The 17249-nt window shown below is 39.8% G+C and overlaps 1 protein-coding gene across 1 annotated transcript in view; it reads right to left on the bottom strand.

Annotated features, from left to right (window-relative positions):
• Positions 1-17249, bottom strand: part of nfxl1 (nuclear transcription factor, X-box binding-like 1) — an 86772-nt gene that overhangs the window by 63662 nt on the left and 5861 nt on the right. The window contains exons 3-10 of the mRNA XM_047585825.1: positions 16855-17043; positions 14831-14940; positions 14501-14631; positions 10490-10534; positions 6652-6785; positions 4906-4991; positions 4741-4816; positions 4559-4656 (exon numbers count right to left, since the gene is read on the bottom strand). Of these exons, the coding sequence (XP_047441781.1) occupies positions 4559-4656; positions 4741-4816; positions 4906-4991; positions 6652-6785; positions 10490-10534; positions 14501-14631; positions 14831-14940; positions 16855-17043 (869 nt within the window). The remainder of the gene's footprint in view (positions 1-4558; positions 4657-4740; positions 4817-4905; positions 4992-6651; positions 6786-10489; positions 10535-14500; positions 14632-14830; positions 14941-16854; positions 17044-17249) is intronic.

The raw sequence follows: 17249 nt of genomic DNA, 5'->3' as shown, positions 1-17249 counted from the left end.
GGACCCATCACGGTAAATTGTATCATTGTGAACCTTGTGAAATTAATTTAAAACAGCGTATTATGTTAGCAGGAGCTAACGCTTAGTAGCGAGTGCTGTCTAGTTCAGGTATTAGTTTGCATGTAAACAATATAGCTGGTTAAGCAAATCGTGCCGCGATAGTATATTTGTGTTGACATGATGTTAGGTTCTGATAATACTCTTGTGAAAACTGTAGAAACACATACTGCATAGCGTTGTCTAGTAAGTGGTAACTTTTAGCAATCGTGATTTTCACTGAGCGCTTCATCTGACAAGTCGGGTAAATGTGGTCGCTATAGCTCGGAGCTAGATGTCATAGTTAGCTGTCAATCTCAAGATTCAAGATCGTTTTTTTGTTCTAGCTTATTTGTGTAATGATGCCTTCCATCAACATACTGTTTTCTTACACCAATCGTAGCGACAGGCATATTTCCTCATACTTGGACCCATCACGGTAAGTTTTTTATCACTGTGAACCTTGTGAATTTATTTTGAAAAACAGCGCTACTTATGTTAGCATGGAGCTAACGCTAGTAGCGAGTGCTGTCTAGTTCAGGTATTAGTTATGCGAGTGTAAACAATATAGCTGGTTAAGCTAACGTGCCGCAATGATGTATATTTGTGTTGACAGATGTTAGGTTCTGATAATTACTCTTGTGCAAACTGAGAAGAACACATACTGCATAGCGTTGTCTAGTAAGTGGTAACTTTTTAGCAACGTGTTTCACTGAAGCGGCTTCAATCTGACAAGTCCGGTAAATGTGGAACTACAAGCTCGGAGGCTAGATGTCATAGTTAGCTATCAGTCTCAAGATTCAAGTCACTTTATTTTCCCAGGGAAATTTTTTTGTTCTAGCTTATTTGTGTAATGATGCCTTCCATCAACATACTGTTTTCTTACACCAATTGGAGCGACAGGCATATTTCCTCATACTTGGACCCATCACGGTAAGTTTTTTATCACTGTGAACGTTGTAAATTAATTTGAAAAACAGCGCTACTTACTTAGCATGGAGCTAACGCTAGTAGCGAGTGTGTCTCGTTCAGGTATTAGTATGCGAGTGTAAACATATAGCTGGTTAGCTAAGTGCCGCATGATGTATATTTGTGTTAACATGATGTTAGGTTCTGATAATTACTCTTGTGAAACTGAGAAGAACACAACTGCATAGTGTTGTCTAGTAAGTGGTAACTTTTAGCAATGTTTTACTGAAGCGGTTCATTCTGACAATGTAAATGTGGTAGCTACAACTTCGGAGGTAGATGTATAGTTAGCTGTCAATCTCAAGATTCAAATTCGTTTTTTGTTCTAGCTGTATTGGGAATGATCCTTCCATCAACATACTGTTTTCTACACCAATCGAGCGACAGGCTATTTCCTCATACTTGGACCATCACGGTAAAATTTTTTAATCATGTGAACCTTGTGAATTTCATTTTAAAAACAGCGCTACTTAGTTAGCATGAGCTAACCTAGTTGCGATGCTGTCTAGTTCAGGTATTAGTTGCGATGTGTAAACATATACCTGGTTATGCTAACGTGCCGCAATGATGTATATTTGTGTTGACAAAGATGTTAGGTTCTGATAATTACTCTGTGAAAACTGGAAGAACACATACTGCATAGCGTTGTCTAGTAAGTGGTAACTTATTAGCAACGTGTTTCACTGAAGTGCTTCACTCTGACAAGTCCGGATATGTGGTAGCTACAACTCGGAGGCTAGATGTCATAGTTTTCTATCATCTCAAGATTCAAGATCCTTTATTTTCCCAAGGGAAATAGTTTTTGTTCTAGCTCATTTGTGTAATGATGCCATCATCAAACATATTTTTCTTACACCAATTGGAGCCCAAGGCATATTTCCTCATACTTTGGACCCATCGGTAATTTTTTTCACTGTGAACGTTGTAAATTAATTTGAAAAACAGCGCTACTTATGTTACATGGAGCTAACGCAAGTAGCGAGTGTTGTCTGTTCAGTATTAGTATGCGAGTGTAAACGATATAGCTGGTTAAGCTAACGTGCCGCGATATGTATTTTGTGTTGACATGATGTTAGTTCTGATAATTACTCTTGTGAAAATGAGAAGAACACATACTGCCCTAGCGTTGTCAGTAAGTGGTAACTTATTAGCAAAGTGTTTCACTGAAGCGGCTTCATTCTGACAAGTCCGTAAATGTGGTAGCTACAATTCGGAGGATAGATTGTCATTGTTAGTCAATCTCAAGATTCAGATCGTTTTTTTTGTTCAGCTTATTTGTGTTAATGATGCCTTCCATCAACATACTGTTTTCTACACCATCGGAGCGACAGGCATATTTCCTCATACTTGGACCCATCACGGTAAATTTTTATCATGTAACCTGTGAATTTTTTAAAAACAGCGCTACTTATGTTAGCATGGAGCTAACGCTAGTAGCGAGTGCTGTCTAGTTCAGGTATTAGTTGCAAGTGTAAACATATAGCTGGTAAGCAAGCCGCAATGATGTATATTTGTGTTGACATGAGTTAGGTTCTGATAATACTCTTTGAAAACTGAGAAGAACAATACTGCATAGCGTTGTCTAGTAAGTGGTAACTTATTAGCAACGTGTTTCACTGAAGCGGCTTCATTGACAATCCGGTAATTGGTAGCTACAGTTCGGAGGCTAGATGTCATTAGTTAGCTGTCAATCTCAAGATTGAAGACTCTTTATTTCCCAGGGAAATTGTTTTTTGTTCTAGCTTATTTGTGTAATGATGCCTTCCATCAACATACTGTTTTCTTACACCAATCGGAGCGACAGGCATATTTCCTCATACTTGGACCCATTGCGGTAAGTTCACTTTACTGATCCCCAAAGGGAGACTGCAGGGGGACGATGCACTGATGACATGTCCTCTCCTCTTTCTTCTCTGGCTCCTGTCCTCTAATATCGTATTTTATTTTCTATCTCATGATTTACTACCCGCTGTGTCTCCCTCCCCTCCCCTCCCCCTCCATCATCTTGTGAGGGTCTCTGGTCTGGAGGCTGAATATCTGACCTGTGGAGTTCTAAGCTACATCTGCTGCCGTGGCCTCATCAACCAGTCCAGTCTTCATGTTCTGGAGTCTGTGTATCAGACCTGTGGAGCTCCATAAACTACATCTGTCCCAGTCTTCATGTCCTCCTCCAGTTGTCCACTCCTACCTAGATGAACTATTCACCAACCTGCCCATGATTCCTGTTATACTCACAAACTGTCACAGATCATCAGCTATGTGTTATATTACTAGATCCTACATGTTTCCTTCAGCTTGATGTTTGTATCTATGACAGAAGTTTGTTTATCTTGTTTCTCCTGTTCTTCTTCTATCTCTATCTTCTAAGTTTCTACCCGGCTAGCCTTTGGCAGATGGTTTCTTCCTGTTAAAAGGGAGTTTTTCCCTCAGGCTGCTCTGGAGATTGCAGATTTTTGTGAAGTTTCTTGAGATAATTTGTATTAGTGGCGATATATTAATAAAACTGAATTGAATTGAATTGAAATTGTTCCTGTAGCTAACGCTAATAGCGAGTGGCGCTGACAGTGTTCTCACTCAGGTATTAGTATGCGAGTTTTCAGGATATAGCTGGTAGCTCATTAGGAATTAGTTTTATGGATCAAAGGAGCTCTTTCATTCTGAGAACTCCGGTAAACGTAGTAGCTACGAGCTAGGAGGCTAGATGTCATTGTTAGCTTGCAAATATCAAGATACACTTTATTGGTCTCCAAATGGAAATTCTTAGTGTTCTAGCTTTTTTGTGTCATAATGCCTTACATCAACATACCGTTTACGTAAACCATGAATATTTCCTCATATTTGGACCCATCGCAGTAAGTTTTGTATCGTTGTGAACCATGTAAATTAATTTTAAAAAGATTGCTACTTAAGTTAGCGTGGAGAATCAAACAGCAGGACAGAATTTCCCCTCGGGGATCAATATAGTATAAATTATTATTATGTGAATGCTATCGATGTAGCTTGTAAAGCTAACGTGTGGTGATGATATTCGATTGTGTTGACATGATGTTAGGTTCTAATAATTCTAATTCATTTTTCACAGTATAAATTGAGAAGAATACACAATATGCTTTTAATGTGCAATTAATATTGTTCAACTGCAGTTAAAAGAGTTAAAAAGTGATATATGCAACAATTAAAATGATTAATAGTAATTAATAGTTGTTTAAAAATATAAATAGTATTTTATCAATAGTTGTAAGTGCATGTATTTGGAAATATAAGTTCATGAGTAATAACTGTCATGGTAATGATTTGAATATTTTATATCCTTCATCGGGGTATAGGTATGGAAGATAAAATGAAAAGAATGTCATGTGATATATGAATTGAGAGTAATTGTTTTTTGCACTCTACGTGGAGACTGGTTTATTTCTTTGAATTTGGTTTTCAGTGTTCAAAAAGCAGCAAAGCTTCATTAGCATACATACTCTGGGGCGTTGAAGAAATATTTCGTTATACTAACTTTATTAGACTGGAACAAATCACCTGATGCAGAGCAGAGTGTTTTTACCTGTGGACAGGTCCATCGAGGGCTGGCACAGGGTCTCTCTGCTTTCTCTTTGCCACAAACACAGCTCTGAATGCTGACTCTGGGACAGGGGGGACACTCTAGGAGACACAAAGAGACCTGGGTCATGGAGATCAGGGCCCAAAGAGACCAGGGTCCACAGGGACCAGATGTGATGTATGTACCTGTGTGACAGGGCTGAGAACAGATGTGCTGTTTGCAGGATAACAACTTGCCACACTGCTGCTGACAGGACCAGGCCTGGACAGAGGACAAAGACTGGGTAGAACCTGGAAGATCTTCAGTCAATTCGTTCAACAAATTAAACCTTTAAAACATTTCAGTTGAACCTTGTTGCTACAGCGACGGGGGAGGGCCTTAGCTTTGCCACATAGGCAAGACACCGACACCATCTTTGGACATGGAGGACAGGGACCTGGAAAGAAAGAAAACAGGTTTTGGGGCATTTTCTAAAATTTTCTCCAAAATAAAGATCTGTAACACAACCTGGACTATGTAACTACCTCCTAATGCTTTCTGTAAAGCTATGTATATCATTTTCCATTTACCTTGGAGGTCAGAAAACAAGATGGCCACCTCCACCAAAGCTCTTAACTTGTCCCAATATAATTTGATGGAATGGTGGTGCAAAGTGAAATTAAAATTTATATTGACAAATTATTACCATAATCCGTACATTTACATGCACGTGAAAAAAATTAATTATTGCCTTAATCGGACTATAACAGGAGGTGGAGAACAGTTATTCGATTTTCTTCCACTGCATGCAAACTGGGACAAGGACTGTAGTCAGAAAGTCGAATTTAGAGCATTTTAGCATTTTTTTACTAAAATTATTTACAGTGATGAAATCTACCACACAGGGCAGACATTTATAGAAAATAATCCACTATTAATCACAGCTTGCTACAATGGTGTTTGGCTCTGTTTTGGTTTTGCCAGACTGTTGTTTTTATCCGTTGTTAGTGCGAGATGGGCTTGTACTTCCCATATAACACATGAAAAACTACTATGTAACAGCATTTTAACGTATGTATAGTGTAAAAATACTGTCTGTACGACCGGTTTAGTGCAACAACTAACCTGAAGAGCTAATAAACAGCATATTACAGGAGCTTCTAATTACTGTTTACACATGGAGTGACCATCTTGGTAACTCAACTCAGGCAAAATTAACGAAATCCCAGTTGAAAATTCTGGATGGAATGCACCATTAATGCCAACTTGAATTGCTCAGTATTTTTTTGTGCCATAAATGTATCTATAGGGTGTATTGCACTTGTACGCCATGGTCTATGTTGGCTTCACAGTTCCTTAAGTAATGTCGGTAATGACATTGCACTCTACATTTAATTTTGTAATTTTGGGCGTCTTACACGAGTAGCGGGGTAGGCAGGGCAGTTGCCAGGAATTCTGGGCCCCCTGAAAGAATATCAGCGATAGACCCCTCTACCCCAGGATTTTTCATTGCCACTAATGTAATACACCCAATTTGTTTTAGGATGAAAGACTCAACAAAGACTCAGAGTATTATTATGTAAATTAAGTATTATTAGTTGTCTTATTCACATTTGCACTTTTATCACATTTGCATGCCACAGTATCTATAACTGCTGGGGGTGGCTGGTGGTGCAGCAGAGCAATGGTAATATTTTAATTTTATAGGCTTTTCATATCATATTAAACATATTTCAATATTTTAGTGTAAGAATCGTTGTTTTGTAACTGCAGGTGCACCCACACAACAACGGCAGCATCCCTCAGACTGCGCTGTGCCCACTGTTTGTAGGCTTTTGTTTTGAGGCTCATATTTCGTTTCAGTTTACTGAAACTAAATAAAGAACTTTTATGGTTCCTTTTTATTATTGTGCACATTTATTTCTATTCATTGGATTTGGGCATTTATTTTTTTTTTCTTTTGCCTAATGCGCAATTTAATCTCAAGAAATTAAGCTTTCCAGTGAGATAGGACATAAAGTTTAGCTTCAGTTCCAGCAGCGGCTTAATGGTCAATTATAGATTTAAAGAAGATTGTCTATTATAAGTTGATAATAACACAGAGCCAGGGCAGTTACCAGGGTGACAGAGCAGCAGACAGGTGTGTCCACAGGTGGGTTTGAGCTCCCTCTGGCAGACTGAGCCACAGGAGTGAGGAACCAACCAGGGATCAGCTGGAGGATCCTGCAGCTTCCCACAGTAACACATGTACCTGAACACAACAACAACAACAAAAGAGGAAAGAGAGCAGCTGATTAGTTCTCTGGTTGGTACATTCTGTTCTTTAGGATATAAAACTCACCATCCTTAAATATGTAGAAACTCTAAATAAAATAGAAGACAGAACCAGTTTTCCTCTGTGTCACTGATCACTTCTAACAGGAATTATTGGTGAAGTATGACACCCCCTGCTGTCAGGAGAAGCTTTTAAACAAGTCATTTTAGAGGACTAGACCAGTAGCGCCATTAATGCCATAGAATAATAATCTATAAGCAACGACAACTCAAAATATAACAATAGTTTATTAAATGTGAACATTTTCCTGATTTTGTTGTTCTTCTTTGCACTAAAACAAATGGAAAAAGTCTGAAGAAAAATACATGTGTCTTGTGGCTTCTCTGTTTCTCATCGAGTCCTCCTGCATCTCTGCTTGAAACTATTTTAAAATGTTAAGTTAACACAAAACAAGTAATAGGCAGAATCTATACACTGCTTAATACACATCATCTGAACAGTCTGGAGGATAGTTTTTGATGGAAAACAGACATAGATGAAACGATTCCAGAGGCAATATCACGAATGTAACACAGAGAATCTACAGCCGTGGCCAAAGGTTTTGATAATCAAACAAATATTAATTTTGACAAAGTCTGCTAACTCATTTTTTATGATGGCAATTTTCATACTTAAAAATGTCCTGAAGAGTGATTAGATGTATATTCATGAAAATGAACTTTAACCCAAAAAGAGTTTTCTGTCACAAAGAACCAGCTGATATTATTCCAGTGACTCTTGTTAACAGAGGTGAGAGTGCTGACAAGAATCATGCTGATTGAGTTGGAAAGACAGAAGCTTTTAAAGGAGGCTGGTGCTTGGAATCATTGTTCTTCCTCTGTTAACCAAGGTTACCTGCAAGGAAACACACGCAGTCATCACCGCTTTGCATAAAAAAAGGGCTACACACGAAAAGTGAATTTAAAGCAACCATTTATCAAATCATCAAGAACTTCAAAGAGAGTTTCAACTGTTGTGAAGAAAGCTTTAGGGAGCCCAAGAACGTCCAGCAACCACCAGGACGGTCTCTTAAAGTTGATTCAGCTGAGGGGCCAGAACACCACAGGTGCAGAGTTTGCTCAGGAATGGCAGCAGGCAGGTATGAGTGCATCTGGTGTCAAGAAGGGCAGCAAAGAAGCCACAAACTGATATTCTGGAGAAGGTACAGAGCTTGGACCGCTGAGGAACCGGGGGTTAAGTCATTTTCTCTGATGAATCCCTTTCTGGTTGTTTGGGGTATCTGGAAAAAAGCTTTTCTGGAGAAGAAAGGGGGAGTGCTACCATCAGTCCTGTCATGCCAGCAGTAAAGCATCCTGAGACCGTTCATGTGTGGGGTTGCTTCTCAGCCAAAGGAGTGGATTCACTCACAATTTTGAATGAATAAAGAATTGGTAGCAAAAAATCCTCCAACAGCAACTTCTCCAACCATCCCAAAACAGTTTGATGAGGAACAATGTATTTTTGGGTCTATGGCCAGGAAACCCACCAGATCTTATTTGCTGTCGAAAATGGCTTGTCATTCTTTAAGAGGCGGTTGGACAAACTCAAGCAAGCATTCATTAGGAACGAATGTGCTGTCAGTCAGGATGTAGTCCAGAAGTTAACTGACATACCAGGGCAAACTGCCAAGGTCTTGAGGGGTCAACCTTGCAAATATTGACTCTTTGTAAAAAATCATGTAATTGTTAATAAAAACCATTTGACACTTACGAAATGCTTGTGATTCTACTTCGGTGTTACCATAATAACATCTGACAAAAAGATCTAAAAACACTGAACCAACCCAATACTTGTGTAATTCTCAGAACGTTTGGCCACAGCTGTACTCTATCTCAATACGCCTCAGACACACTGTAGTTCAATTTAAAATAGTGCATCATCTTCATGGGATCAAAGAGACATTGTCCAAGATTAAAACTGTTATTGACCCTACATGTGATCGATGCTACAGCAGCTTAAAAAAATCTAAAATATCCATGTAACCCAAATATGTGTGTGTACCTTGTTTGTCTGTTTATTTGAATAATGAATGAATTAGGGATAACAGTTATTTTCTTCTATGTGATGTTTGCATAAATTCATACTGGGCCGCATGTTTGCGTTTTAAACATTAAACATTTAAACTGTGAGTGCAGTCTTTTCACAAGTCCTGCAGTTTTCACAGCTTGAATAACATTGATTTAAACAAACACATTCATATAATAAATGGTATTCTTTGCCTTAACCCATATTTATTCATCTATTTAACCTTTGTATGGTCTTAACTTTTAGGACCCTCTGGTATCCTTCGGGTCAAATTGACCTGGGACATATTTGGTGTGTTCAAAACAATTCTAATATAAAATTTTACTTCATAAACCATTAATATATATTGTCTTTATCTCAATTTTAAACAATTGTAACTTTAAATAACATAAATGTTTAATCATTTCAATCATCCTCTACTAGAACACAATTAACAATGGAAGCGTGACTGCTCTTTTTGTCATAAGGTGAGCATTGTAGTCAAATGCTGGCTTATGGTCCACCCTGCTGCTTATTGCTCCATCCCTGTGTAGAGACTCATGAGCACCACATTTTGTCCTTTTTTTGGTATGTAAGATACCAGGGCAGTGTTGGCTGTGAACATGAAGCTGGAGGAATGGACTGGCCTTTTCTTCACAGTTTGAACCTCAGGTGGAAGCTCCGTCCTATTTTTCCAGACTGTTCCAACCATTGTCAGCTTTCTTTTGAGAAGCTCCTGTCCCAGGCTGTACAATGTAAAAACATTGTCACAGACAATGTTGTGGTCACTGAGGCCTTGTGACATATCTAGCACCACTCGTGTCCCCTGGTTTCTTTCAGCAGCTCCTCCTTACAGCTTCCCTGTATAAATTTGCATGTTCCATGCAGAAGATGAAACAGAATCACAGGCAGCCCAGATTTTGATGCCATACCTGGCTGGTTTTGAGGGCATATACTGTCTGAAAGGGCAGCGGCCTCTAAACCCCACAAGCCGTTCATCTACAGATACACTGGGCCCAGCGGTATAAAGACAGTGAAGCCGGTCCACCCACTGGTCCCACAGTGCGGATTGCTGCCAACTTGTCCCCCACTGTCTAACACGTCTTGATTCCCGGTTGTCAAATCTGAATACATGGAAACTCTTCAGAGACATTGTGGCTCTAAAAATTGCTCTGTGTGCTGTGCTGTGTGTGTGTGTGTGTGTGTGTCTGTGTGTGGGTCTGTGTGGGCATGTTTCTGTGTGTTTCTGTGTATGTGGGTCAAAATGACCCGAAGACCATATGTAGGATGTAAATGTGTGGGGTATAGTAACATGTGTGCTATTTTGTTTTTGTTTTTTTTATACATGTTTATTACAGAAAATAAGGTAAGGCCATAGAGTTTCAGGTAGAAAAAATGTGTACTTGTACCATTTTTCTTCTTGTAAAAATCTGAAACGGGTCAATTTGACCCAAATACCATACAAGGGATAATGTGAACACTTAGGGTGGGACATGTTGTTGAAGGGTTCTTTGCAGATACTGAGCAGGATGTTCTCAGAGCGAAATCAGCTGGAGCTCTTATGCAGTGATTGTTAAGGATTTATAACACACTCTTTACATAAAAGAAGTGAACATGGTGAATAGAATCAGACGCACCTGTTGGGCGTAGCACCGGGAGGATATTCTGCACGGCACTTTGGGCTAAAGAGAGAAAAAGAGATTATTTACTGAGAATCTGTGAGTATTCAGCTATTAAACAGGTCCTACACCAATCAGGCAAAACATTAGGATGTTGAGTAGGTGTGAGAGAGGACATGGGCATCGTTACATAAGCAAACATTAAAGCTCAAAACAAACAACTTACCTTACAGTAGACCTGTTACATTAGCCTATTATTATTGTTATTACTACATTAATACTTACATCAACTCTCACTTCCTCCCTGCCCGGCTGTCCCTTTGTAATACAGGTGAAAAATAGGCCCAAAAAATATTTACAAACTTTTTAAATGTTAATGACCATGTTTAACACAAGTATCCAGTTCTGATAAGGTTCTGCATCGGCCTAAAGCTGCTTTTATATGAAAATGTGCAATCTATAGTAATGACAAGTGTGGTTTCTAATCACATATTAAAAGCCTGCTTAGAACAAGGCTTTCAGCTTAATTATTCAATAATGTGACACAAAATAATGATTCAAAGAGATTTTAATCGTGTAAAATTAGCTTCCTAGTTATTTTCGCCTCTTTTCACTTGTTCTGCACTGTTTTCTTTTGTTGTTCATATTATTCTTCAGCCATGTATCCTGTGTTTTGTCCGCTCCAAATATATTAAATGTTATATTCGCACAATACTCCATTTTCCTAGTCGTTATTTGAGCGTTTGGGTGTTTTTGGTTGCCAGTCAAATAATCACCACTGAATATTGGATCCATATCAATCAAAATCGTGTGTACAAGGAAGCCGATGGACTGCTGTCCCTGGCAACAAGATACACTGTTAGCCCGTATTTCTTTTCTACTCAATCAATTACGATGTACATAGATAAATTAAGTTTGACTGCATAACTATAAAATGAAAGTGCGCTCTACTAATTAAGTTTTCGTGACCACACCCCTTAAATCACTGCCTCCACAGAATTTTAGTCCCTATGATTCGTGCTAGATACTCGCAACATACTTTTTTGTTATATAGCGATGAGTAATTTGAAAGCAGTGGAAGCAGCAGTTCCACTACCACGTCTCCTGTAGCAACTTTTATCACCGAACAAAGCCATCGGTGGGTTCTGATGATCCTGACTCAAGTGGAGGAGACGGGGCAGCTGAATCTGCTGAGTGAGTGAGCAACTGTTTGATTTATTTATTTTTTTGTGTGTGTGACAGCTACTGATTAAAAGTTAGCAGCAGCTCCTATGATTGCAAAAAAATAAAGGTTTTGTTAGCTAAGCTTACATGCTAATATTAGACACATTTTGGATACAGAGCAGTGTCAATCTATATTAACCAGTTAAAAATTTTCTGCTCTTAGTCAAACATAGCTTTAGTGGCTGTTTGTGTGCAGTGAAAACACCATTTCAAGTATGAATACTGATATTTTCACTTGTTAGAGACTTGTTGGATCGGGCTGCTTTAATGTTAGCTAACGTGACTTGAGCCATTAGTCAAAGTGACTCGAGCCATTGGCTGTGTACTTTTTGGTGTAAACCTTTGAAAATTCATCCTTTCAAGAATCATTTGTTTAAAACTTTTAATGTGTGATAAGAAACCACACTTTTTATTACTATAGGCTGCATATTTTCATATAAAAGCAGCTTTAGGCCGAGACGGAACCTTATCATAGCTAGATACTTGATAATGACATTTAGTGTTAAACTTTTCTTGATATGAGTGTGTACGAGGGTCATTTGCATTTAAAAAGTTTGTTAATCTTGTTTTTTAAAGATATTTTGGGGCTTTTGCTCCTGTATTAGAGGCAAGACAGACAGGAATCAAACCCACGCTGCATTGAGGACCATAGCCCCAGTTCAAGGTAACTTTAGCATTCCAGTCAGATTTAACCACATTAAACATAACTTCCCAACAACAAAACTGCAGCTAGTGAAAATGCTGACAACTCGCCACAGTAGCCAGTTAACAAAAAGGTTAATGTCAAGCCCTTCTCACATTAGTGTTGAGGGTATCCATCAGTCAGCATTAAATATATTGAGATCTTGAGAAAACATAACTTGTGTTCCAGAGGTGAATGAGATGAATAACTCAAGATGTCAAGAAAAAGGAGGAATGTGCTGTAGAAATGATCTGGGTCCTTATGTAAAAAGACCTGTGTGGATTTCCTACTAAAATTGGACATACACTCAAAACCAGAAGACACTGCTTGACCAAAAATTGTTATGTATGAAGAATCTGTGCGTACACATGAATCCAAGCACTTTTCCCTTATGTCCCAATCAAGTGCACATTTTGTAATACCCCACACTTCCTTGTCCACGACCACCATTTCTTCTTCTTCTTGTTTAATGGCGGTTGGCTAACAACTGGAGTGTAAAGAAGTTTACAAATTTACATTAAATTCTATCGATAATCCCTGTGCTTTGCATAAACCTTAAAATAACCATATAAACCACACCCCCACTTACAAATGAAATCATTTTAAATTGGCCTTGATGAGTAGGGCGGGAAAAAAGAACTTCACAGAAAGCAAATTGGAGACACTACTCACTCAGTGCGTTTACATGCAGACCTTAATCGACCTATGCTCAAAATTCTACTTTCTGACTACAGTCCTTGTCCCAGTTTACATGCAGCACAAGAAAATGTAATAACTGTTCTCCTCCTCCACACTAGGTGGCGATCCGTATCTTTTCAGTGGGATAATACCATGTTAATACGGCCCGATTTCCGGTTGACCTATTATGTGATATAATAAACAAGAGTTGTTCATGCAGCAAACCGGCATTTAAACAACAACCAGACGGATATTAGTACATTTTAATCTTGTTCGCGCTACTTCTGGTGCAGGTAAGATCCGCGCTGTCCCTCAGACGGCTCCGTTTCTCTTCTTCTTCTTCTGCGACTGGCTTTCTTGGACGTTTTTGTTCTGGGCTCACACGTCAGCGCAGCAGTGGTGGAGCATGCGCACACACATTATCGTATTGAGAAGTCCGATTCAATCGCATTATCTGGGCGTCTCAATCGGATAATGAGAACTCTGATTTTAATCAGAGTAACGTGTTTACATGCACTTAAGTTCTCCTGTTAGAGTCCGATTAAGGCAATAATTTGTTTTTTTCACGTGCATGTAAACGCACTGACTGAAGTGGAGGTTGTCAGTATTTTAATCAGCCCCACCTACACAGATTTACACATTAATGGTTGATTTAATGATTTCATCCCTGGTCTAAATGGGTGAATAATTGAGTGACATTCCCACTCTGCTCCCTAACATCTGTCTGAACAAGCACATCCTTCATAATTCTTAAGTGACAAGAAATCACAGAGATGCTGGTTCACACTGGATTAGTTTTATCTCTACGTCTAGAGAATTATTTGCGGTGCAATTATGACTTTACAAATGCATCCGATTCACAAGGGATTAAGATCACAGACGACGTTCAACACTGTTACAGATTACTGGAGGTCCCAGATGTGTGAAAGGCTGTCCATGATGTGGGGTCAGAATCAAAAAAAGTGCGCACACACTATATTAAAAAAGAAGTGGTCCGATATCAAGGTGGATATGAAGTGGAAGAAGTCTGCCTGGCCCTGCTTCTAATACAGTGTTATGACAGTTTACCAGCATCACCTATAAGTGTCACAGCTGTAGATTCGCACATACGCAGCCAATGAAGTCTGTACGAGGCAACGCACATTTCCACGGTCATTTCACGGTTAATGCGTCTGAACTCTGCGGTGAGGAAGAACTTAAGCCACATGTTTTGGCGTACGCACCCTTTGAACGCAAGGCCACACACCTTTCTGCGGCCATTTCACTCTTGATACATCTGAACTTTGCCATGGAAAAGACCACACAACGTTTTTGAGCACAGGAACCCTTTGTACATGAGGCCCCTGGACAGAAGTAACTTTTGTTCTTGTTCTCGTGGCCGTAGGAGTGAGAACCAATTCATGGATAACAGGGCAGAGAACAAGGATGAAGCCTCTTGTCCTCACCAGGGCCAGGGATGCTGCTTCTGACCGAAGTCTTCATCAGTGGCCGAGGAGACGAGGAAGACCGAGTCTCTGGCCCATTTCTGAATACAGGGGAGGTGGAAGAGAGAGAAACAGCTGGAACAGCTCCACACCTGGATGGAAACAAAGAGAGAGAGGTTACAGTTTCCAGACTGGATTTCAAACATTTACACATAACTGAAATATACTTCTCTGGATTCATCAAAGCACAATGGGGACACAAATGCCTAAAAGGATTTATTGTCTTGATCATGTGAAGTTCTCAGAAGAATTAAAAACTTGTACAAGAGAAGAAGAGGTTGTGCGTCTCACCGCCTGTGTCCTCTTGACCGATGCGATGCAGATGAGACATGTCAGAGCTCCGGACTGAAACAGATCACTGACGTACTGACCGGTCCTCAGCAGCCCCGTGGCATCCCCTCCTGAAAACACACACCTGGTTAACTGAACACATCCACAGCTGACATTTTGAATCTTTATACACTAAAAGAATCAAGACCACAAACATCAGGTTTTAAAATGTGGGCACAAATACGACACAAAAACCTTCACATCCTATGTTGTAGCAGTTTTCTCCATCAGGTATACACACACACACACACACACACACACACACACACACACACACACACACACACACACACACACACACGCACGCACAGGGTTCAAAATCTCAATCATTTGTCCCCCCAGTACTTCCTACATTTCCAATGTACACTGCTGTAATGCTACATAATGACGCGTCAGATTTGTTTCCATGGTTTGTTGCCCTGGTTGCGCTGCAAACCATGGAAACAAATGGAGTGTCTGCCATAAAACACAGAGAAGAAGAAGAGAGATTTCACTGGGAGCAGACAGGGACGTACAGGTGGGTAGAGACGTTAGGGACACGTCTCTACTATTATCCTGCCACAACTGGGTCATTACTACCAATACAACCGCTGTCCGTAGTGTTTAGTTAATGTTTAGTTACAGAACAGACTGCTAGAAGTCCGGCCTCTTGCTCTCTGATTGGCTCTCCCTGGTTCCCACTAACATGTGATTGGTCGTCCCTGCTGTGACTCCATCTGCTGTAATGCTACTAGCAACCTGCTGCTAGTTGGACAGGACAGGAGGGGGCAGGACATTTATCCACAAGTGTCAGTTGTCAACATGTTTTGTCCTTTGTTCTGCCTGGGTCACAACAGCTAGACGGATTTTAATATCAGTGGTGTCATTTACATTTATTTATATTTGTTCGTGGTTGCGTGTGTGTGAAGATGCTGAAGTTAGCTTCCGATTCAGCACTTCACTTCACTTGTTTATATTTGTAATATAATAAATTATATTTGTTACTATTTGTAAAAAGTTTATTTTATTGGTGTTTAAATGAGCATCTACAATCTGAGGTTTGATTGTATTTTCCCCCCAAAGTTTTGGGGAATAAAATGACACAATAGTGTGAAAGTAGAATTATTTCTTCTTTGTTCTCTTGTTCAAGGAGGTAGAGGAGGAGAGACCAGAGGAGGTAGAGCCACGTTGTGATTAACAGCGCAGGGTGACATCAGCTCACGGAGCTCTATGGGGGAATTTTGATTCCAAAAAGGAGCCCATCACCATCCAGGGCCTGGAGGTGGAAGTAGTGGAGAGCTACAAGTACCTGGGGGTCCACATGAACAACAGACTGGACTGGAGGGAACACGGTGATGCTGTGGACTAGAAGGACCTGAGTAGACTTGGCTTTCCTACTAGGTCTTTGCACCAGTCTATTGTAGCGAGAGTCCTGTTCTTTGCTGTGGTTTGTTGGGGGAGTAGTAACAACAAAAAAGACTTCAGTAGGATCAACAAACTGATCCGGAAGGCTGGACATGTGCACTTCCAATAATAATAGAAGTCAATAATAATATTGGCAAAACCAGTTGCTGAATGTAATTAATAAAGTAACTTGTAATGTAACTTAATTACTTATGAAATCATGTTAGCAGTAATCAGATTACTTATTCGGGGTAACTCTGGAAACACTGCACACCACACACATTGTTATGTCTCTGCTACTATCGGCCTCACTCCTCAGTGCCTGTCAGAGACAGATCTTATTACTGTGAAAATTATAATCGATGAAAAAATAAATTCTTGATACTATTTATCCCAGGAAAGAACTTCCCAACGACCTGTCAGTATTTAAATCAGCTCTATCTTTAGTGATAAATATAAATAATGATTGATTTAATGATTTCATCCATTTAAATGGGTGATTAGTTCAACTTCAACTTCAGATTTCGGTATCGGGAGCATCCCTACTACTTCTTCTTCCTCTGCTGTGTGTTGGGTGACCTGCTGTTGCTACGGTAACCCACCTGTCTGGTCGGTGTAGGTGGTAAAGGTGGACGCCAGGATCTTCCCTCTCTTTCCATTCTTTTGGTTTCCATCATCATCGTCATTGTCGTCGTCATCTTCATCGGAGGAGGAGCTGAGGTGGCTCTCCACCAATCGCTGAGCGGCGGCCTGGTTGGACTTTCTGATCTCCTCGAACTTGGACTGGACGTCTGTCGATCGAAGCAGGGGACAATATTTCATTAAGATATAACTGTTTCTTATTTCATTAACACAGTGGCGTGGAATTAGACAAGAATATATACAAGAAACATTAAGAAACTTGAAAGAATATACAAACAACTTACAAGAAATCTAGAGACATTATGTATATGCAGTGTGGAATGGTAGTTCAGACCTGCCAACCATGGCAAAATAT

This window comes from Mugil cephalus, chromosome 1 (assembly GCF_022458985.1).
Source record: "Mugil cephalus isolate CIBA_MC_2020 chromosome 1, CIBA_Mcephalus_1.1, whole genome shotgun sequence".
Classification (NCBI taxonomy): domain Eukaryota; kingdom Metazoa; phylum Chordata; class Actinopteri; order Mugiliformes; family Mugilidae; genus Mugil; species Mugil cephalus.
Note: the sequence above shows the minus strand (reverse complement) of the source record. Positions and strands in the feature narration are given on the sequence as shown.